This window comes from Malaya genurostris, chromosome 1, assembly GCF_030247185.1.
Source record: "Malaya genurostris strain Urasoe2022 chromosome 1, Malgen_1.1, whole genome shotgun sequence".
Classification (NCBI taxonomy): Eukaryota; Metazoa; Arthropoda; class Insecta; order Diptera; family Culicidae; genus Malaya; species Malaya genurostris.
In genome coordinates this window covers 105,235,626-105,259,946 of record NC_080570.1, presented here as the reverse complement: position 1 = coordinate 105,259,946, position 24,321 = coordinate 105,235,626, and the positions used below count along the sequence as shown (strand labels likewise).

General features: G+C 37.1%; 1 protein-coding gene across 2 annotated transcripts in view; it reads right to left on the bottom strand.

Moving 5' to 3' along the window:
* Positions 1-24,321, bottom strand: part of LOC131425313 (uncharacterized) — a 138,863-nt gene that overhangs the window by 40,257 nt on the left and 74,285 nt on the right. For both annotated transcript variants that reach the window (XM_058587105.1, XM_058587107.1), the window contains 3 exons: positions 4,304-4,457; positions 3,873-4,212; positions 3,499-3,808 (listed from right to left, as the gene is read on the bottom strand). In XM_058587105.1, coding sequence (XP_058443088.1) covers positions 3,499-3,808; positions 3,873-4,212; positions 4,304-4,457 — 804 coding nt within the window. The remainder of the gene's footprint in view (positions 1-3,498; positions 3,809-3,872; positions 4,213-4,303; positions 4,458-24,321) is intronic.

Below are 24,321 nucleotides of genomic sequence, written 5' to 3'. Positions count from 1 at the left end.
ATACTGTGGTATTCTTCAAAACAATTTTCTTCGATTCGGGAAAGAATAACCGAAATCAGTTTGTTTGACCGTCTACTGATAAAAACTATCAATTGGAAAAGATTTGAGGTCGATTTAGACATTTTCTTTAAGGTTTTCCCCATTTTAAGTACAATTTTAACACACTTTACCCGTTAATTCCGGAACCGGAAGTCGGATCCAAATAATATTCAGGAATTTTAAATGGGACCATAAAACCTTTCATTTGAATTTAAGTTTGTGAAAATCGGTGGCGCCATCTATGAGAAAAGTTAGAACACATATTTTATTTTTTTTTGCACATTTTACCTTAGAACTCTCGAACCGGAAGTCGGATCCAAATAATATTCAGGAATTTTTTAATGGGGCCTCAAGACCTTTCATTTGAATCGAAGTTTGTAAAAATCGGTTCAGCCATCTCTGAGAAAAGTTAGTGCACTTATTTTCACATTTTTTGCACATTTTACCCCATAATTCCGGAACCGGAAGTCGGATACAAATAATATTCACAACTTTTGTATGGGACCACAAGACCTTTCATTTAAACCTAAGTTTGTGAAAATCGGTTCAGCCATCTCCGAGGAAAGTTAGTGCAAAAAACGTGATTAATCCACCTTGCAGTGAGATGATACCTTTTTTTATCAATCCGCATGTATTTTTTTGCATGGATATTCTTAGGTGTTTTAGTTCTCATGACATTATTTTAATTAACGTCGTTTCAAACGGCAAATTGAGATTTTAATCACTTATTACCCTGTAATGTCGAAACTGCAACTCGTATCGAATTTCAATCCTAACGTGTGACAATCGATTGAACATTCCATGAGATGTCGAAGTACAGGTCCGTACCCAGGATTTCATTTCGGGAGGGGCCCAAAGATTAAAAAATAATGTTACTGAAGATTGCTTATGTACCTAATTCTTGGTGTACCTTTTACGGCTGTTTTTAACATACATACACTTTAAACTTTTCCACTGGAATTGATATTGTATTACATTACATTAGCTTTACTGTCTTGTTATTTCTGTAACACATGTCTGAGACGTTCTAAATAATTATATGTTTTTGATTTCGGGAGGGGTCAGGGCCCCTCGGGACCCCCCTCTGGGTACGTGACTGTCGAAGTAAGTTCCACTTTAGAGTTTTTCGTCATTATTTATGGTACTTCCAGAGCCGGTATTCAGGAACTAGCATAGCCCAAAATGATTCGAATGGCCATAAATTAATACGCCAAACAATTTACATCTTCTATATCGGTATGAATTTTAAAAATTCATCATCTGTAATTCCAGAATCGGATAAAATTCACCAATTTTATATGGGACCTTAAGTCCTTTAATTTGAATTTTTGTTTTTGAAGTTCGATTTGGCCTTTTTGAAAAAATGATTAAACTTTGAGAAACGATTCGAAACTGGATCCGGAGTTCTAAGATCGGTGTAGCCGAAATCAGATAAATTCACCTGAGGAGTGTGTAGACATCTTTGAGAAATTGTAGTGCGAATTAAAATTTGGGGGTACATTCCGAATCCAAAAAAGAATACCGCTTAAACTGAAATAAATTTATTTGGTAATCGACTATCCAAATTTGCAAACCCGATAAACCTGATTAATTTATGTGAAATGGAAATTTTTATACTAATCACCCTGTATCTCCTAAACCAGAAATCGGATCTGACTAATTTTTATAGGATTTTAAGTCCTCTCATTCGAATCATAGATGATTCTTAGATTTCATTTGAATCTTAGATCGGTTCAGCCATCTACGAGAAAAATGAATTGCATTATTTTAATTTCGTTTCACATGTCATCCTGTGGTTCCGAAATCAGAAGTCGGATCCAAATTTGTGAGTATACTAGTTTTCATATGAATCTGAGTTTGTAGAAAACGGTTTAGCCATCTCCGAAAAAATTGAGTGAAATTATTTGTCACACACGCATTTGCTGATCTCGACGAACTGAGTCGTATGGTATATGGAAGTTATGTTCTTCCAGCTTTTATTGCTGTAAGTAGTTTAAATCAATATAATTATGGAATTACTTTCAACTCGATAATGCTGATATCATCTGGTTTATAAATGCCATATTCGAACGATTATGTTGCCAAAAACGAACCGTGCTAAAATCGGTCCAAGGCAAATTGTCATGAAAAAGGATGCTGTACACAGTCTTTTGGGCACTTAGAAATAATTGTATGTCACAGTATAAAAATCGTGTTTTCCGTTGCTCCCAAGCATTTCTTTGTCATACAGTACTCAAAACTTCTACTGCTGGAATAAGGGGAAAAGTCGTTTACACAGAATGGACGGATTTAAATAATCTATGGCTTGTTGGATAGCTATTACCGTGCGGAATCTAAGTCTAAAAACATATTCTGTTTTCAAGGTCAATTCTGACAGATACTGTCAAAAAACTGAAAATTTTGACATAAAACTTCGTATAACTCAAAAAGTAAACATCCGATTTCAACACCATTCAATAGCGTTTTGGGTGACGGGGAGACCTTTCATTTGCCACTAGTTTGATCAAAATCGGCCCAGCCATCTCTGAGATCTCGACCTATTAGTTGACAACACACATACAGACACCACACACACACACACACACACACACACAGAGAGAGAGAGAGAGAGAGAGAGAAAATTGCCGGAGAGATGGGAAAAAGTTGTAACTAGTGATGGATGATACTTTGACAAACCTCTAAATTCTTTTTATTTTGAAATAAATGAATTTTTGACCGAAAAAGGACCGAATTAATGTTTACTTCCAATAAGTTAGTATAGAGTTCCTAAACTTCATTTGAATCCGAATTCCGGAAGATTGATTTTATCTAGAATTTAAAAAAAATCGAAAAAGGTATGCACTTACCCTTCAACCTTTCGACTAATTTTGTCAAAGTCAATAACTTTTCGGTAGGATTTGTCATATTTTGAATATATCAATTTGAATGAAATTCTGTCTTGCAAATGTACAGTAAGATGCAAAGCTGTATTTTGTAATAAAGTCTTCATACCCAGAAAGTTTCATGGAAATCAGAGAGAGTGCTGCCAAATAAGATTTGGTGATTTTTTGATTTCGGAAAATTTTACCCAGAGATACCTTGTTCATCACCAACCACCTCTTCGTAGGAAATCTTCTGGAGATCGTATATAAGAGCAAGAAAACTTTATGTACTCTAAAACTAAATCTCTAAACATTTGAAGTATTTATATATGTCTGGCACAATTCCTTAATTACACTAAATTAGTAATGTTTAGCGTCGCATGAAAGAAAAAATAAGTGAAAGTGATAGAATTGATACACCTTCTTAATTAGAAGCAGTATTAAATTCCAACGATAATATTTACATTTCTATATAAAAATGGGCGTCATTGGCTCATATACTGATAACAAATCTACTACTCACACAAATAGCACCAAGCAAAAACTGCATCTGATTGAAGTGATGGCGATGCATAATTTGAATCGTTCTAAAACTCACCGAATTCAATCCTCGCAAGGAACGGGATCCGCGATAAGCTTCCGCCGCTGCCGCCGCCGCCGCTACTCATCCCACCGATGATCCACGACCAACGATGGCTCTGCACAGCAACCCGCGTCGTTGTTTCGCGTCCGGCTGTGCGAACGGCATCAATCGCGTCGATGCACTTGACGTGTAAAATGGTGCGATCAACCCCTTTGGGAAATAGTCGATCGACCGGAAGGTGCATTTCCAGGATTCGGTATCGCAGCACAAAATTGTCGCTTTCAAGGCTCGTCTCTTGTGCCGGCAGCAAGTACTCGATGGGAACCTGTAGGAGACAACAGAATGCAACATTCCCACTAGCACAAGCCAGTTCAACCGGTTAGATTTACCGCTTTTTCATTGACGAAAAAGTACAACCGCGTCCCCAGACTCGACATGTCCGAAGTGCAGTTGGCCTCAATGGTTTCTCCCGGATAGTAGGTGGCAGCCAGACCACTAATGATTGGGTCATGCTGCGGCAGGACTTCCACTGTCATATTTCTACTTCCGTTGGCAAGGGCGAATTTGGGAGCATCGCCGGAAATTTCACACCGATAATCACCACTGGAACGCCGCTCCAGACTGGTCAACCGAATCTGGCACAGGTACTGGTTGCATAGGTTCTCGTGGGCAATCACGACACCCTCCACCGGAAAGGTTTTCGTTTTCGGATTGAGCATCGGAGCGTATCTGCGGTTGAAAAGGTAATGAATCGGAATTTTATAGTGCTAATTGACTTACAATTGTGTGCTGGAAATTAACAACCGAACAGCTTTTTTACCTGTAAAATTCCTGATTCCCTTTGTACCACTTGACCGAGTTCAGCTGGTGGGGACCCAGGTCGTACGAACAGGACAGCGTAACGGTCGCCCGATAATCCACAATCTCGGGTACGTTGATGTCGGTTAAACGCAGTGCCACAACTTGGCGACATTCTGTAACGAACAGAAAAAAAAATCCTTTTATGTTTTGTAGGTCAATCTTTTCTACGGACGTTTGCGTCGTTACGGATAAGAGCTGTGTCAAGCTTTCCGGATATCGGAAATAAAATTCGAATACAATGAATAACCATGCTGTTTGGATACGGTTTGAAAAGTTCCAGCGATTATGGTAGTCGTTTTGTAACATAAGAATTTCAGCATTTACTTTCAGGTATGTGCCTCGTCAATTCTGGAGGGTGGAAATATTACGAAACGATTTAGAATTCATAAAATGTGAGTCCTTTTTTACTCAATCGAACTGGAAAGGAAGGATAAAAATTGCATCATTTAAAGAAACAGTAGAGTTTATTCGACAATTTTAAAAGTGCATATGAAATTTATATTCGGACGAATTAGAAAAGTATTTTAGGAAATAGTTAGTTGACCCGGGTTGGCGGTTCAATGCATACGGCGTTGGTCTTACAAGCCAGTTGTCATATGTTCGAACCCCGACCTGGAAGAATTCATAGTGTTAGTAGGATCGTTATACTAGTCATGCAATGATTCTGTACGCTTAGAATCGGCTGCGAAAGTCTGTTGAAACAGAAAGGCCAACTTCCACAAAAGGAAGTTAATACCAAGACTTTGTTTTTTGTGAGTAATTTATGAAAAAATTATTGAAACTGCTTGCTTAAAACTACAAAACATAATTAGATTTTCTCAGTAGATTAGTTTGTTTCAATCAATATTTTGTAAAAAATATCAAATATTTTACTTGTGAGTTTTGGTCAAATTTTTTGACAAACAATCTCTTAGAAAATTCCATTTGAAAAATTAGTTTTAAACGAACTATTATTAAAATTAATAATTGTAGCGCCGCTTTATATTTACAAGCTCTTTAGTTGAACTAAATTAACTTTAATACAATTATTTCAACTAAAACTTTTGTATGTTTGCAAATTACCTTGCAAATTAATATGAAAGGAATCCATTTATCAATGTAAATCAAATGTACGATTTACATTGATAAATGGATTCCTTTCTAATTAATTTGCAAGGTAATTTTTGATATTACTTTTATTTAGATTTATTTTCGTTTTGGTATTCTTGAAAACCAAGCTTTTTATTATAATTGCCAATTTTCAAGACAATTACTTCTTTTGTCGCGAGACGAATAAATTATTCACATACCACAATTAAGCTTTGGTATTTCAATTAGTATCTAATGATCATCAGTCCGGTCAAGATTTCTGTATCAAACATTTTTTTGTACAGAAAATGTGTTATGCAATTTTCAAAAACATTAATAATTATTAATACATACGCTCGAATTGTTGAAAACTCCCTAGGAAATGAAAGAAGCAGATAAAATTTTACTTATAAAACACACGCAAGCTTTATCCACAGGAGAGCAAATGTCCTGATTTACTCGCTCGAAAAAAAATTGCTCTGGTTTATAAGAAATAAAACTAATACGATTCATTTAAACAGTAGACTTAGTTGTATCATAACACAAATAAGATCATAGACAGTTTGCTTTTTTTTTCTTGATATAAAGTTATAGCAGGATTGAATAAACATGTATATTATCAATTCAACTGTGGTTGACATGTAATAAATAGTTATTTCCACAATAAAAGCAGCAGAAACAATATATTTTTCATTTGACTAGACAATAATTTTGAATCAAATCAAACAGAGAATATTGTTGATGTTGTAGTGAGAAATAAGTTCAAAATAATAGTATTCTAGATAGAAATCATCATAAATTAAATTTAAATATCTACCGACAATTTTGTTATTTTAGACATTCTCTATTTCTCTGCGTGTAGCTTAGAAAAATAAAACCGTTTCGTTGCAGGGTCCTAAAATCTTCAACAGATGGCGATAATTTTTTTTTACTAAACATAACAAAACATCTACTATTGTATGCTTTTAATTCATTGAAATGAAATCACTCTCCCACCTCCTAGAGTAATCAAAAGATTGAGCTTCTTTTCTCGAGCTGGACGGTATGTAGCCCCTAAACAAAACTTGAAGCATTTTTTCCTCGCTTCTGAATTTGGTTCCGCTTAGGATTTTGCAGTAATAAATGATTTATTTTTTAATCCGTGAAAGTGCTTCGGTTTCATATTTTTTTCAAAATGTAGACGACCATATTGGACTTATTAGAAAAAAATAAACATTCAGCCATGCATTTCCATTGAAGCTCTATTCGAAGGAAACGCATGGTGTTTATTGCTAGTAATTTATGCATAACACTCGTATCCGTGCTGTATTTTTAACCCAAAAGCTGCGTACTGTTTTTCACCCTTAATGTTAAATTTTAATTTGTTCTGTTATTTTTCCATTCAAATGCACTGCATTTATTGTATAAAATATTACTAGAGCTACGATTTGTATTTAACGCATCGAATTTCGACCTACCGCAATACAAAATGTCAGAAGGAACAATGACAACACGAGGTGAATATAAATGGGTCGGGGTCACTTCGCCGAAAGCCACATCGTTTTGGTTCGTGTGCTGTCCGACATCGCTACCGCTCGTTAGGACCTAACTAAAGCAAAGAAACCTAGACCGGATGAACGAGACGGTTACAGGTTTGGATGAAAGAGGCCGTCGATTAAGACGGCGGGTCGGCGACCAACTAAGCTGACGTCGCCTGGGCATCACATCAATTATCCAGGAGACATAATAACATAAAACAATAATATTATGATGTATTTGAAAATACCATTTCAGCGAAATGACTTGCGGTGAAATGACCAATTCGAAGGAACGAAATTCGGCGAAATGACCCGCTTGAAATATAAATACATTCAAACAATGAATGAATTTTTATCTTTCTCTCCTTTTCATCGTGGTTTTTTCATAATTATGTTTGTTCACAGCGCGTCACAACAATTTTGCTAAATTCTGTGAAAATTAAAAATTGTCTCCACCAAAAAGACACAAAAATACTGATTTTTTGTGTAAAAAATGTTTGGTGATTAATTCGTACATTTTGCCTTTCTCATGTTTTTAGTTTATATTGAACTAAAAAAATACCTTCAAAAACTACAAGGATCAGCCCTATGGGGTTGTTCGAGCCATTGATGTGGAACAAGGCAACCATTTCTAATGATCGACATTTTCAATTAATCGTCACACTTTTGAATCCGCAAATGCACGAGAGTCTGCTTAGATTGGACTTTATTAGGAACCAACACCGAACAAGCGAACCCAGAATATAGGGACCGTGCACGATTACAAGTAGCGCCATTAGTGGCGAATAGGCGAAAAAACTCGACCATAGCTTTACACTGTTACCATATGTTCACGCTTAATAAAACAGTCAAAAACCTGTTTTAATACAACATAGTGGTGTAATGATCCTTTTCTCACATCAATCAATCAATCATATTCTCATATATAATACTGTGGTATACTATTAAAAACATTTCTCTCCGATTCTTAAAATAAACCAAAGAGATTATTTGTGCAATAACTAGTATAACCTACAGAATGGAACAGTTCTCTGACATGGATGAGAAAACGTAATGAGTTCCACTATTGTAAGTATTTCGGGCACTAGAACCCGAGAACGTATAATCGAAGTTGGTTCGTATGGCCATCAACTAACATGATTTTAATTGCAACCAAAAATAAGCTTAATTTTCGGTAGGAGCATAAGATCATTCATTTGAACCTAAGATTAGGAATACCGGACAAAGCGTAAAAATAAGTGAGATCTTTTTTTGAGTGTATGACTATTATCTGCCGTCGTTATTCGAAAACCGGGAATACTTTCGAGACCAATTTAGAAAACTTTTTACTTTTTTCGTTTCGACTCTTCAAGTGACGGTACATAATTTTTAACACGCTTTGCCCTATCATTCCGGAACCGAAAGTCTGATTCGGATGAAATTCAAGAATTCCGTGTAGAACTATATATGTCAAACTGGCTACTCGTGAGATTGCTAGCTTTTTTACGATTACAATTTATTTTCTTCTTCCATTCTAAGAGTATGGACCAGCCTGCGAATTATTTGAACTTTTAGTTAAAATTTGACAGCCGGGCAGTTATTTTTTATCGAGTAGTTTTTTTTAACTTATCTAAAACTGTGGCCCATTTCAAAGTTTGACGGATGGAAAATTATTTGGGTCTATTTTGCTCTGAAAATAAAGTAATAGCAAGTGGTGTAATAATTGCAATTCAGCGAAAGTAAGAATAACTTCGAGAAAAACTTACTTCATTTAAAAATATTTAAACCTTTCCTTTGGGTATTTTCTTTGAGTGAAAGTATAAAAAGAAATTACACAGAAGCAATTATTACTAAAGGTCTGAAATTAGAATGTTTTAGCAAGATATTTTTCAGTGTTTCCGGTCAAGTCGATTAAAAAATCATTTAATGTGCTGAGAATATCGTTTGAGTGTTTGAATTTGAGTGAATATGACAAATATTAGACACAAATCCAACTGCAATGACAGAAAATGACGTGGCCGTATTTAGATACAGAATGAATAATTCGATTCAAAATTTAATAGTCAGTCGATGTTGAACAATCGTTTGCACCACACGCGAATAATTCCATAGGGTTCGGAAAAAAAATCCGCAGAGAAAATACGCTAGAAAGTATTTTCAAACTCAGTTTACAAGTTTTGCTATGGTAGCATTATTTTTTCCACTCGCCGCCTCGTGCGCTGTCGTCGCCGGCCACTAAACCACGCCCTCGTGCACGGTCCCTATAGACTCTATTTATCGTGATATGTATTCGTTTCGTAGCCGACGAAATTACATCAATAGCCCAAATGTATGCAACTATATCTTTGTGCATGCTTCCCTCTCAGCAGGCCGTTCAATTTTGTTGGTCTTTGATCGCTTGTTGAACGACATATTGCACGAAATATTCGTTCAATTTGCTGGAACGGTTTGTTGTTGTTTTTTCTCTTGCAAAAATAGTGTGAAAATTAAGTGTTACCTTTACATAGAAAGAAAATGTGTTGTTATTCTATGTGAAGTAGAAGTATTGTGCAGGTATGTATTATTAGTTAAACAAATAAGTGAAAAAAACTTCAGATATTCTGCAGTAAAACTAGTCCAACGGGGCTCCAACTACTCATGTTAAAAATGGCTCAACAATGGACCTCTGTCTGCCGGGTTTGATGAACGAAAAAAATGGCATTCGGTTCAACGGTCTGTTTCAAAATCGGCAAACGAAGGTCCCGTGTTGGCCTCCCGTTGAACGATTGATTGGACTTTCATTAGACCAGTGATCCAACGTATTGGACCAATGAAGGACCACCGTTGAACGTCTTTTTTTTCTAAGTGGGTTGCGATGCGGATATCGATATTTAAGCTTCTCTTCGACAAGCTTGTGTTCAACTTTTGTATGCAACCAGTTATTTTTATAGCGTTTCTCTACTATTACTACCATTCTGCGATTTCGGTTGCAGCGTTAAACTTTTTCTCATTATCAATCGAGTTCATCTTATATAAATAAGAAATTAATCTTATGCACTCAAAATTTTCCCTGAGGTAGTTATCAATTTCTCAGGCGAAACGACATAACATGGAATTTCATCCGATCTTTCATGACACAAGATCAGAGCATACCAATTAAAGCTTCAAATCGTTTTATGGGACTTTTTGCCTTGCTGTCTAGCAACAACCAACCTCCAGCCAGGGATGCCAGGTCATTTTTCCAAATATATGTTATCAAGCAAAAACCTATCTGTGAAAATCTGTGCACGTTTCCCGTACCATAATTGCTGATCAGAATCATTCTGGTGAGCAAAAAAAACGGTCTGACTACCAAACCGTTCTGCACATTTTTATTAAACCGCTATGCACTTTTTGGTGCTAAACTGTAATCGATTTCAAAAATCTGTGAAAATCTGTGATTAATTTCAGTGCCATTTTTAAAATCTGTTCAGAAAGATGAAAATCTGTGAAACACAGATTAATCTGTGAACCTGGCATCCCTGCCTCCAACATGCTACGCGTAGGGCTGAAATATTAGCTATAATTTTGCTTATATTTATAGTTTCGCGTGCTTTCAACAGTTTCGCATTTGCATCGATTGACCAATCAGAGCGATGCTTTCCCATTGATATACCGCTTACTCCTTCAAAACCGTCTACTATGGCAGGGAAATCCGGTATGCCGGAGATTTTTTGCAGATAAAATAGGACACTGTTAGCTATTAATCAACTTTCAATCATATAAAATTGAAAATACGTGGCTTCCTACATTCAAATCAATACGTAGAAATATTTCCAATCAAATGGTTACATAATATTGATAATTGATACAAAATTGACTAAGCTGTAATTGTTCAAAACCTGACCACATTTCTACGTGTATTTTGCCTGAGTTTCTAATTTGCATCCCTATACAGAAAACAAAAATGTGTTCCACATTAAAAGAGAAATAAAAACGACTGAGATTATGAAAAAAAAACATCTGATAATTTCACTATTATCACTTTTGTTAGATTAAATGCGTATTACCGAATGTACTGTTTTTTCTTTCAAAGTCGGCGTACTATATATTTTTTTACGCAAAATGTACTGCTTTTCCCCATAAAAAAAATATGAGCGTTATTTATGCACCACGAGTTTCCTTATAATAGAACTTGAATAACAGCGCATGGTTAATTGCTAATTTAAATTATAAAAAAACTCAAATATTCATTTAAAACAAAATGAAACCATATGAAGCACTTTAACATGTTAAAAAATTTTATTACTTGAAATCCCAGTGTGGTACAGAGATCAGAAGAGTGAATATGTATGCTTCGAAATCATTAAGTATTTTTATTACAAAAGATTTATCTTTAAAAAAAAACTTGGAGTAGGTAATGCTAGAGACATAACCGCGAGATTGACGTAGGACTGCATTCGAGATGGGTATACATAGCAATTGATTTGATACCGTTCGATCGTTCAAGATTTGTAGTATTGAAAAGGACCATTCTATTTCAAGAGATTGCGTTTGTATTTTATTCTCTTTGTGACGCTTAATGCACTCTGCAATTCACATGGCGGGCCTCGACGAATTATGCGAACTTTCGTTATCAGGCTTTCTCTTGGCCTTTGCCGTGTCAAATTTCACTGCATGTATTGAGACATGTTCAAACGTTCTATAATCTTTTACAAAGATACGTTTACAACTAAACGATTGGCTGCATTCCTTTCATATCTTCAAAATAACTGCTTCAAGTTCCACCCTTATTAGGTTTTCAAAACTAAAGCATTTGGAAAGTTGTTTCATTAGCAGATTTCCGATATGAAATTGTCATAATGTTATTCAGTTCTAGTCCCTATAGGTGCCATATTGTAGAATTTTCTCCCATATTAAACACTGTTCGGTGCATTTTTCTTGAACTCAAATCAACTAAATGTTGGTTTTATCTGCATTCGTTTAATGCGCAGTCTCCACTGCGAACGGATTATATCATTAGATTTTTTCTAAACGAATTATTTTTATTTCCGATCAAAGAAGAATAATTCTTATAGTCGTTTGAGAAACCCTTAGAAAGGTCGATAAATTGATTTTTCTGCGTCGCTCACATTTTGGTGTATTTTTCTCGAATGCGAACGACCAGCAGCTGGATGATGACGCATCGCTCATATATTTCCATATATCATATGGCTCATATATTTCATATTTATCTAAATATTTCGATGATAGAAGCTACCAAAATGTTGTACGGGGTTCATTTCATTTTTTGGCATTCAGAAGGACCGAATAGTGGAATTTTCTACGATATTAAACACTGTTCGGAACATTTTTCTCGAACGCAATGTATAGTTAACGATCGTTTGGTTCAAATTTCGCACAGCGAAAAGTGCACAAAGCTATTCAAATTATTCAAGGTTTGCACTAAACTGGTGTTTTTTTTACCTTTGATTTGCAAAGAAGCAGTCTTAATAGTTATTTAGATAACATTTAGAGCCATTAGAACGGTTGATTTTGTAGAATATTTTCCATCGTTGTCTACTTTTCGTTTTCTTGTTCTCCAATGCAAACGACCACCAGCAAGATGATGCAGTAACTTTTGTTTGAAGCGAAACTCACACTGCAAAGGTCCAACAGCAGATATGTTAACAGAAGAACTAGTTATTGTTTTTCGGCGTTTAGGCTGGAGGAACGGAACCTCATATTCGCCATTGACTGAAGCACCAGTTGAATAATGCCGGGTGTAGTTCCACTGTCTTGACATAGATGGCAGCCTGCGCACTCGATGTGTCTCCATTCATGGGTTTTCATAGCTAACAAACGTGCGATGCGATAAACCCTTTTTATAGATTCGGTAAATTTTAATGTTTCATGTTTGGACCTATTTTTTCACTATTTAAACAATGTTTTCATACTGAACGTGGTATTAACGACAATCTTACATCTTTCTCCATTCGTTTCGTGAAAGAATTAGCGAAAATGCTCAAACAGAGAAAAAGTTATTAGGAAATAAAATCTGGAATAATTTCGTTACACTTTCGTGTCGTGAAATTTTTGAAAATGCACCCAGGTGAGCATAGTAAAGAAAGACGTAGTCCTACGTCAAAATTTAAAAACCTTTCTGACAATACTTAAATGTCCCTGAATTTGTTCAATTGTTTCGGTTACTTGAAAAATCAATTATGCGTAAAACGACAGTATGGCCATTGACGTAAAGTGGCTGTCTGTCAACATCCCGAGTCCAGTAACAAGCGACGACTAATGCGATGAACACAATTGCATTCATTCATTAATTATCCCAAGTATGTTGATATTCCATTCAAGCCAACATACCAACTAAAGTGAACAATGTCTATGGGGCATTCCACGCAAAATCAGCAACTCAATTTTTTTTCATCTAACTTTTTGTCGTGAATACGACTTACTTTACTATGGGATGCCTTTTCAAAATTTACCCTCTGAGAGAGTGATAAGTTTTTGATCGTCAATATCTCTTGTTGTATCTAACGAATCAACATAATTTTTGCTACATGCCATCGGAAATATGATCACAATTTTATGATAGAATTTTCAGTTGTGTGGCATAATCTCAAATAGTTCAAAATTCAACTTTTCTGAAATGTTTGGTATAAACGAGTATCAAAGAGGATAATTCATATGGCGCGTTTGCCTTTCTCGTATTTTAAAAGCTCATAGCTCAGTGATCTGTGGAAGGATTTATATAATCTAACTACCAATAGAATCGAAATTTTTCAACTTAAACGTGTATAGCAAAAGCATTGAAGTATTTCAATAGTACACTATTGAAAAACCTATCTCATTTGACCCATGTCAACACCAGCCAATCAGAACGCGTTCTGAGGAAGAGAACAAAATAGCTGCTGCTGTACAACAAATCGTCCAAAAAAATGTTCCGAAAAGTGGTGAATATTGCAGTGAGTTCCTCAATTTGGTCCTTCTGAATGCTAGAAACGAATCCCTACAGCATATTGATAGTTTCTTTCAATAAATTATGCAAATCCGAAATGAAATAATCGACATTAAAATTCTATATGCGGCTATTTTTATAGCCGTTAGGACGGCCCATTAGTGAAAAAGCTACAAACGAAATCACATAAAAGGAAATCTCAACAAAAATTCAATCAGTATCATTCGTCATCTAACACTCGATGTGGATAGACGAATAACCTACTACGACTAATTTCGATTTTGTTTTATTTTTTATTCGCAGTTGTCTACCTACCCAAGCTATGGGTAAAAACCGCCATAGAACCGAGAAGGATCCAAAGGATGCTAAGCGTCTGAAGCCAAGTGATGTACAAGTAAACGACCGTTTGCTGAGTAAAAACCAATATGCTGATCTGCCAGTAGATGTCGAAGAGGAACTGCAGAAGAAGGAAAAAATGCCGCCTTTCTACCTGAAGAGCTTCCCACCAACTCTACGCTCGGATTTCAACACACTGATCAGCAAAGGACTACAGGCAACAATCCGTTTATGTACTGAAGGCTACAAAATAACTGTTCCGGCTTTGAACCACTACAAAGGAGTGGAATGCTATCTGAAGCAGACAAAAGCGGAATACTTCACACACGATATTGCCGCCAACAAACCTATGAAGGTTGTACTTCGAGGACTACCCGACATGATGGAAGCCGAACTAAAGCAGGCACTGTCGGAGGCTGGACTAAAGCCTTTGATGGTATTTAAAATGAAGCGCCATAATACGGAAAAAAGTTTAGAGATCAACTGTACCTGATTCATCTGGAGAAGGGCTCCATCACCATGAGTCAACTGAAAACGATTAAATCGTTATTTCACATAATCATCGAATGGAAAAAGTATAAACCGGTACATCGGGATGTCACACAGTGCACGAACTGTTTGAACTACGGACATGGAGCGAGGAATTGCCACATGAAAAGTCGGTGCGGGAAATGTGCCGAACCACACAATACCAACGATTGCCTACTAGATGACATCGCTGTAAAATGTGTGAACTGTGATGGCGACCATCCATCTACTAGCAAATCGTGTCCCAAACGTGCTGAGTTCACAAAAATTCGACAACAGGCGTCCCGCAAACAATCAACGCGCAAGAATGTTCCACAGAAGGATGAAGTTAATTTCCCACGGCTCCCACCGAAGAGGGATATTCCGAATTTGCCGCCACTTCCTCGCAGCAATCCAAAAGATTTAGCCGCTGGATCACAAAAAGAATCTTCCTCAAAAATCCCTCCTGGATGGGGCAATAATCAACCACAAGCAAAGGATGACTCTGGTGATTTATTTTCTGCTGAACAACTGATCGTCATTTTTCAAACAATGACAACAAAACTACGAAACTGCAGAACGCGGTTAGATCAAATCAACGCCTTAGGCAAATTCATCATCGAATATGCAATATAATGAGTTGGTTATAGTAAATTGGAATGCTTGCTCACTCAGGAGCAAAACTGCTGAATTGTCCGACTTTCTTCAAGAGAAGAATGCCGATATTGCTATTTTAACTGAAACTCATCTTAAACCTGAAATTTCTATTTTTATTTCCAATTACAGGATTCACAGGCTCGACAGGGCAACTACCAGAGGAGGGGGAGTTGCCATTGCCATTAAACGATCCATTCAGCACAGGCTTCTGTCAGCCTTTAAATTGCAACTCATAGAAGCCATCGGAATTGAGATTACAACGACGATGAGACCCATCATCATCATTGCAGCGTACTGCCCCAAACAAACCAATCTTCGAGATGGCACGTGTGCATCATTGAGGCGAGATCTGGCTATGCTCACTCGACGACAGAACAAATTCATCATTGCTGGGGACCTGAACGCACGGCATGAGCTGTGGGGAAACAGAAGACAGAATCGAAACGGATTCGTACTTGCCGAAGATTACGAAGCTGGACAATACAACATCTTCGCTCCGGATCAACCAACGCGACTTTCCAGATCGGGAGTTCATTCCATTTTGGATATATTCATCAGCAACATCGCCATAGACAGCTCTCCGGTTGTCTTCTACGAGCTCTCTTCTGACCACTTTCCAGTAATATTGACGTTGGGATCTTCACCAGAAACAGTGCTTATTCAACCTCGGAGGAACTATTATCGCACCGATTGGGTCCAATTTCAACAAATCGCCGACCAACTTATTAATATCGATTTGCCACTTGATTCCCCGATGGAAATCGATGCAGCCCTATCTTCCTTCCAGCATTCAATCACAGTCGCTCGTGATAGGACGGTTCCAGTACAACATATGCCGAGTTCCTCTCTTCAAATCGACAGTGACACCAAGAAACTCATCCGACTTCGGAATATCTACCGGAGGCAGTATCAACGAACTGGCATCCTAGATAGGAAGACTACTTATAACAACTTAACTAGGATAATCCAGGAAAGGATATCTGAGCTTCGCTACAGGAACTTCCAGCAAAAGCTTCGAGAAATTCTCCCACATTCAAAGCCCTTCTGGTCCTTAACGAAGGTGCTTAAGAAAAAACCGAAGCCTATTCCTCCTCTGATGTCACCCCAGGACGCAGCTGAAGGAATACCTTTAATCACACCAGTAGAGAAGGCAAATGCGCTAGGCCAGCAGTTTGTGTGTTCTCACAATTTAGGACTCAACATTGTTAGTCCATATGAAAGAGCCGTTGCTGATAGCGTAGCTGAGGTTGACCAATCAGACAGCTTAGTTCCTGAGGAAAGTAGAGTCACTGCGAATGAGCTGATGGCTTTTGTGAAAAAATCCAAAAATATGAAGGCCCCCGGTTTCGACAACACATTCAACATTGAGCTGAAACATTTGAGTATTTGCTCATTTGTCTTCTTAGCTAAACTTTTTAACAGGTGCTGGGAGCTTGGTTACTTCCCTTCAATGTGGAAGTTAGCTAAAGTTATCCCAGTTTTGAAACCGGGGAAAGATCCTTCCTTTTCCAAGAGCTATCGGCCCATCAGCTTACTCTCTGCCCTATCCAAGCTGTTTGAAAAGTCAATACAAAGGTGAATTCTTGCTTTCGCAGATGAACAGGATATATTTCTGGAAGAACAGTTCGGGTTCCGGAAAGGAAGATCCACCATCCACCAACTCACAAGGGTTAACAACGTCATCCAGCAAAACAAATCAGTGTCCAAAACGACTGCCATGGCAATATTGGATATTGAAAAGGCATTCGATAATGTGTGGCACGATGGATAATGTGTGGCACGATTTCCCATGTATCTTATTAAAATTATCAAAAATTATCTTGCAGATAGAGCATTCCAGGTTTCTCTGAATAATGCACTTTCAGAAAGATTTACTATTCCTGCTGGTGTACCCCAGGGAAGTATCCTAGGTCCCATTCTATACAACATTTTCACTTCAGACATCCCACCTCTTCCAGGTGGTGGTGTTGTGTCACAATTTGCTGATGATACTGCCATTCTTTACAAAGGTCGTGTCATTAATGCTCTGAAGAATAAACTACAGACAGGTCTGGACGCTTTAACGGAATATTTTACAAGCTGGAAAATTGTGATCAATGCAGCAAAAACTCAGGTCATCTTGTTTCCACATTCAAGATCTCCATAACTTGTTCCATCAGACGAATGCAGAATACGATTCGGTGATGAGGTCATAGAATGGTCCGATGAAGTTATCTATCTAGGACTCACCTTTGACAGACATCTGATATTCAGGTCACATGTTGACAAAATCGTTCAAAAATGCAGCATACTCATTAGGTCTCTGTATCCGCTGATTTGTAGAACATCTAAACTATGCCTGAAGAATCAGATGGCTGTCTATAAACAAATCATCTACCCCACAAATGAATACGCAGTCCCTGTTTGGCGGGGTTGTGCACGAACACACAAACTTAGGCTTCAACGCATTCAAAGTAAGATCTTAAAGATGATTCTAAATCTACCCCCTTGGACAAGGACTAGTGAAGTACATGAGATTGCCTCACTGGATATACTAGAACAAAAATTCGAACAATACTGCACGAAATTTGAAGAGAGGTGCTCAATCTCTGAAATACAAATAATTCAAAATTTGTACGTATTAGGTTAAGGATAGTTATAAGTAGGTAGACATTTTATAAATAATTAAAATAAATATTATGATTAAACATTAGTATGTAAAACAAGAGTAACTAAAACACCTAATATTAATAACGAATCGTATGAACAACAAAGATGAAAGGCCAAAGGGTCAAAACACTTGTACTGTAAAATGTTGATGTAATACACAAAAATAAGATTAATAAACAGATATTTATGCAAAAAAAAAAAAAATAAAATAAAATCAGTTTGGATTCAATCGCCACTGCGAGCAGATGTGTTTTGTGTCGTCTGCAAGCTTTCGACAAGAGCGATTACGTCACAGCTGCCAGTCATTAGCATTGGGAAAAAAACAACGGTGGAGAGCATTGCACAAAATCAGCCGTTCTATTGGCTCTAAAATTAGAACTATTAGGATGTGTTTTTCGCATATCGCAGGTAATTATCCTCAGTTTAGAGCAAATCAAGAACAATTTAGTTAGATTTGTGCACTTTACGCTGTGTGAAATTCACAGTAATCGAGATCAAGTGAAGCCTTTTTTTGCGAAAAATGTTCCAGAGTTTAATGTTGTAGAGAATTACGCAATTTGACCTTTCTGAATTCTAGAAACGAGTCCCTTCAGCATATTGATAGTTTCTTTCAATAAATTATGCAAATCTGAAATGAAATAATCAACATTAAAATTCTGAATGCGGCTATTTTTATAGCCGATAGGACCGCCCATTAGTGAAATAGCTACAAACGAAATCAGGTAGAAACAAGCCTCTCAACAAAAAGTGATGCCTTCTTTGTTTTTGCGAAAAATGTGCAAAGGGGAATGCTTGCATAATTCATACAATTGATCAACTAATTGATATTCGGAAGTGTTAAGGAACATGTCAGTTGTTTTCGTATTCACGACATCCAGTTATGTCTCTGACATTACCCACCCGCCTTTTTTTTCGGTAAAGAGCTCGAAATTATTCGACACGTATTTTTTATTTCAATATGGTACGTGGAATTTTCGAGATATGATTTTTTGAAGTTTCGCGTTTACAAAAAAGAACCTTTTTTCTACAGCCTCTACTATAAAATCTAATAAAGATACGAAAATTCGTCCAAGACATGAAATGTGCGTGTTTTCCTAAGATTTCAAATTAGCGATTCCATAAAACAATCCTTGAAGTTAGTTTCATGAAAAAGTACGGGCGTGTAATGCCAGAGACATAACTGGATGTCGTAAATACGAATAAAACTGACACTCTTTTTTGTACTCCAAAATATCAATTAGTGGATCGATTTTGTGAATTTTGCAAGCTTTCCCTTTTCTCACCACCACACGGAGAACCCGCAGAACTCAAAATTACAATATTGCAATTTTTGTTTCATGTCCTGTTTGGTTCAACTAAAATGTTGTTGGTTTAACTAACATATCTGTTGATTTTGTCACAACCCTTCAGGTAAACTAAATATCTGTATTCGAATGCTGTCACTTGGTTGAAAATGAAGACAGCAAAAGGCAAAACAAATATCCTCTTCATTTCACCATTGAAAATTTGCAATGGCAAATTAACGTCATTTATGTTAGTTACGTAGTGGCCGTTTCATTAAAGTGAAAGTATAGAGAAAAATATAAGAGTTTAATTGTAAAACAAGTTTTCCGTGTACTTGAATAGATATTCCTACAATATAAATGTTTGAATTTCATCTGCGAGTAATATATTTTTGGACAGTTTATGTCAATGTGAATAAAAACGCCTAATGCTCAGAAATTACTGTTAAAGTCAAGTGATAGTATTTGTATTTTCTTGAAAGTGCATCTGTAGCATTAGGCTTCTCAGCAACATTCTTGAAAACGGAATCGAAAAAGCTCTTTCGGCGAGCTACTCTGACAACTGAGATATTTTTTGCTTTCATGCATACAGGTAGCTTTGTTGGGAATGTGTCATTACTCAGTTGCACGAGTGACACCTGATCGAAACATGGTGTACGGTGTACGTCATTGCTCAACTGTAATGTTTCATTACTCGTTTGTAGCGCGTGTCTTTGATGGGTGTCATTTCTAAACTGGTAGCACGATACATAAAAAATGACAGTTTAATTAAAACAACAATCAAGTTGTACCAAATTTTAACCAATCAAATTCAGAAATAACAACTAACATTTTAGTTGTTTTGCGATCGCTTTTGCGTGGAGAATTTGAAACAATGCACCTAAACTAAAGTACAAATTAGTTACATTAAATATTCTGACATACAATTATATATATTACGAAATAGCCAGTATAGTTCTTTATGATATAAACGATAATAAACACTGTTGCGAACTTTGCATTGCGAAAATTGCACAAAGCTAATTAAATTATCCTAGATTTGCACTACACTAATGGTCTTAATTTCCGATTTGCAAAGAAGCAATTTTTATAGTTCTTTAGATAACATTTGGAGCCATTAGAAGGGCTTTGCTCCAATGCAAACGACCAGCAGCAGGATGAAGCAATCGATCTTCTTAAAAGGAAAACTGGCTCTGCGACCTGTGCGTTTGAGGTTTTGTACCACCCAAAAGGTCTGCGCTTTCATTGCCGACTGCTCCTTCTGACGACCGAAATCCAAGTGAAAGCACGACCTGTGTTCTTACTGATGGTGGTAGAACCTCACCTCAACATCCGGTTGCACAAAGCTAATTAAATTATCCTAGATTCGCCCTACACTGATGGTTTTAATTTCCTAGAATTCATTTTTACACCGCGATTTTAACTGTAACGTTTCTATCAATAAACTGTCAAAGTTAGGATTCGATCAGTCGCGCGACATGTGTCGACAAGTTAAGCCCATATCCAAGCGAGTTGCGCTGCGGTACGCTTCTCGCGTGCGGGTCGTGATTGAAAAATTCACTGCTCCGAAAGTATTAATCTTTCCACTCGGAAATTTTGCCAAGAAGGCCCAAGTTTTAATTTTTTTATTTGTTTATTAATTTTTATTTTTTTTCGTTGAATTAACTATGGAATCGCTTATTTGAAAGCTAAGAAAAAGACGCACATTTCATGTCTTGGACGATTTTTTGTATCCTTATTAGATTTTACAGTAGAGGCTGTTGAAAAAAGATTGATTTTTGTAAACGCGAAATTTCAAAAAATCACATCTCGAAAATTCCACGTATCATATCGAAATAAAAAATGCGTGTCGAATATAAATAAATGGGGTGGCTGATTTTGCATTGGCGATGCTCATCGAACATTCACACGAAAACAAAAATCTTTGTATTGTGGGCAGATCATTATTTGACGGCATTGCTGATCAAATTTTCACCTTTACGATTGCTTATTATTCAATTTTTATAACAAGTTGTTACTATTTAATCTTATTTCGTATTATTTGTTCGATCAACTCCAAGAGGCTGTTCCTTGTAGTTTTGTTATAATTTTATGAAATCATTTTTTGATCGGTAATGGATATTGCTTTGAAAATGTCTTATGTTTTGTTGATGCTAAAAACATTGATATTCTATTCGATACTCATAATTTGGTTAAACAATTCTGCTTAATAACAGTTGAAAGAACAGATCTAAAACCCTCATAGAATTGTAGAGTCTAGGCAGGATATTAGAATTATATATTGGGTTGAACACATTTCCTTTTCATCATTATCGTCAAGATAGGAACAGTCAAAGTTATCGTCATCAATCACCTTTTATCCAATGTTATGAATAGCTCGATGTTCCGGCAGGTTTATACTGAATATTTTGCCTTTCTTTAAAAGAGAATGGCAGAGCTAACGAATTTGTTGATAATCCACTCCGTTCAATTCTATTCTTTCGATAAAGAATATCCCACGCGCCAACCATAAACTTCTCCTAGCGTAGAGTTGGGGTCCGTATTTTCTAGGTAGACAAATCTGATTCCTACTGTGAAATGTCGGGAATGGAACCAAGAGTATCAATATATGTTGTAGGAGTCTTCTGCTTTCACTTCGATCGTCTCGTTCTGTCTGCCGAACTACGGTCACGGTCGTGATTTATGAGCGATAGACCGCCAGAGATGTGTACCTTTCTAGCTTGTTATCCTTTTTTTTCTTTCGCCCCAGCAAACCAATCAGAGTCGGATGCGAAAACGTCTGTTCTGCTAGTTAGGCCTGGGTTAACGTTTCATCTCAGCACAACTAGGAGCAACCAGTTGTCAGAGCTAACAGGATTTAAAGCCCCCCTTTGGCTTAGAATGGTTCGTTCGAGTCAGGATTTACCGATTTTATCTTTTGCCGGAATGCTACCCACACCTTTATAAACCGAATCCAACGTGGTTACGAGAACAGCAGATTTGTCAAGAGAAGGGATGTTATGAGTATTTAGCACGCACCGATGACTCGTTCAAGAACTTCTGTCTCGTGCTTCGCCAACAAGAAATATTAATGCGTACAGAATCGTACCTGTTCCGAACATGTTCTGCAAAGGTAGGCGGAATTCCATCTCAGTAGCACTCAAAATCATGAACAGCATTCATGATGATACACACTTCCATGTTTGCCTTGTTAAGAATGCATTTTCGAATGAGAATGACTGCTAAGCACTGGGGGAAATGCAAACACAGATGGTCTGTCAGACCAGTCAAAAACCAGAGCACAAACCGACTAAGGCACAGAAGGCCCTGTTTGTGACGGTATTATTTCAAAGCTCAAATCCAGAAAAAGTGATCAGATTTCCCTTTAACGAAGCAGTTTTGTAGTCATACTGAATTGTATAGCATTTCATACAATCTATTAGATAGTTCATTAGTCACGCAAGACCCCAAATGATGGGAAAGCTTATCTCATTCATCAAACAGAATCTGCAACCAAGAGCATCGTTCATATCTTAATTGCATCAACTGCAATCGCTCAGTTAGTCCATTTGAGCATCGACAGGATTCAGCATTCTGGTGGCCAAAAAGCCGATCCATTGTGCGAGGGTTGATGCAATGAACGTACGTGCATTCCGAGCAGAACTAACCCCGGTGGCAATTGGGTGCATGCTTCGCACAATGATGCAGGAAACCGTCGGATGGATGTTGAAATGCATCGGGCTGCTGGCTCACGTTTGTATTGTTCCAATACAAAAGCCTCGAAAACCATCAGCCGGAGATGGTTTAGATAAAAGAATCATTCTACGGCTGCCTCCAACAGCTGAGGCCAGAGATGTAACTGAGAAATGAGCGACCATCCGTGATCAGCCTGGTCCGCATAGTGTGTTTGATTGAGAGTAAACACGGCCAAAAAAAGGGATCCGTTAATATTATTTTGTGCATAATCGCGGTGAACGATACATACCGTTTATCAAAAATTGTAGAAATGTGACACGATTGAAGAAAAATACACACGTAAAAACATCATCCATGCGCTTAGCAGTTTACGAAAAATATCAAAAAATATATTGATAGAACATTGTGAGTTACGCAGGCAACCAGAAAGTGCTTTCATGCAGTAGTTAACCAACGATTGGTGCCCTCGTGCAACATCATCATCATCATCATCGTCATCGTCGTAATTCGCACTCACTCAGCACACCTAAGCAGCTAACACTTCTCACGGTCGGATGGTTTTCAATTCCGGCGATTTTGCGATGCCAAACACTCGCATTATACAATCAGCAACTGCATTCCAATTCCGGTTTGCTATCGAAGGTTTGCGGTATTTGGTATCACTAACTATCGTGACTCTATTGGTAGGCAAATTCCGACATATTGATTCGGCATTCAATGCACAGTCTCGGCAGTCTCTGCCAACGAGGGACTTGACGTTTTCGTATAAAATGTTATGCAATTACTCATCATGCATCATTCGATTTGATTCGTCGAAAACGGAAAATATCTGTATGTGTGTGAGTGTGGAAAAGGTTACGGGTTAACGGAAGTTCGGAACGAGTAGGTATTTGGAATCGAAATCCTAAAGGTTTGTGTCTTGTTAAGGTGTTGTTATGTTTCCTACTACAAACTGAAGGATTGATTTCTGGGTTGTAAGATCATCAGATACAGCATGGTTGTGTGTTCTATCCCCAGTTTTATTAAAAAGTTTCTCGGACTCATAAGGCTCGTGACTATTGCCAAGATATTTTTTCTTTTACTAAATCTCGACGTTTCATGCAGTTTTGAGACATTTGGCATAAAAAAAAATTTAGATTTTGGAAATTTCATGTACTTTCCCCTTATGGTGCTTTAGCATGAGGTCATTCTACGAGGCGCTTAAACTTTTTAGCACTGGCGCTTTACGAAATTAGAGGTGATCCCAAAATATAGACATCATTATATAACAGCGGTAAAAATCAACGTATTATGTCGGTTACGTAACTTATATAATCATTTCTCCGGAACCAAAAGTCACAACCTATTGATCTTTGAACTTGACCAATGGCACGACAGTAGCTTTCAAACGATATATATA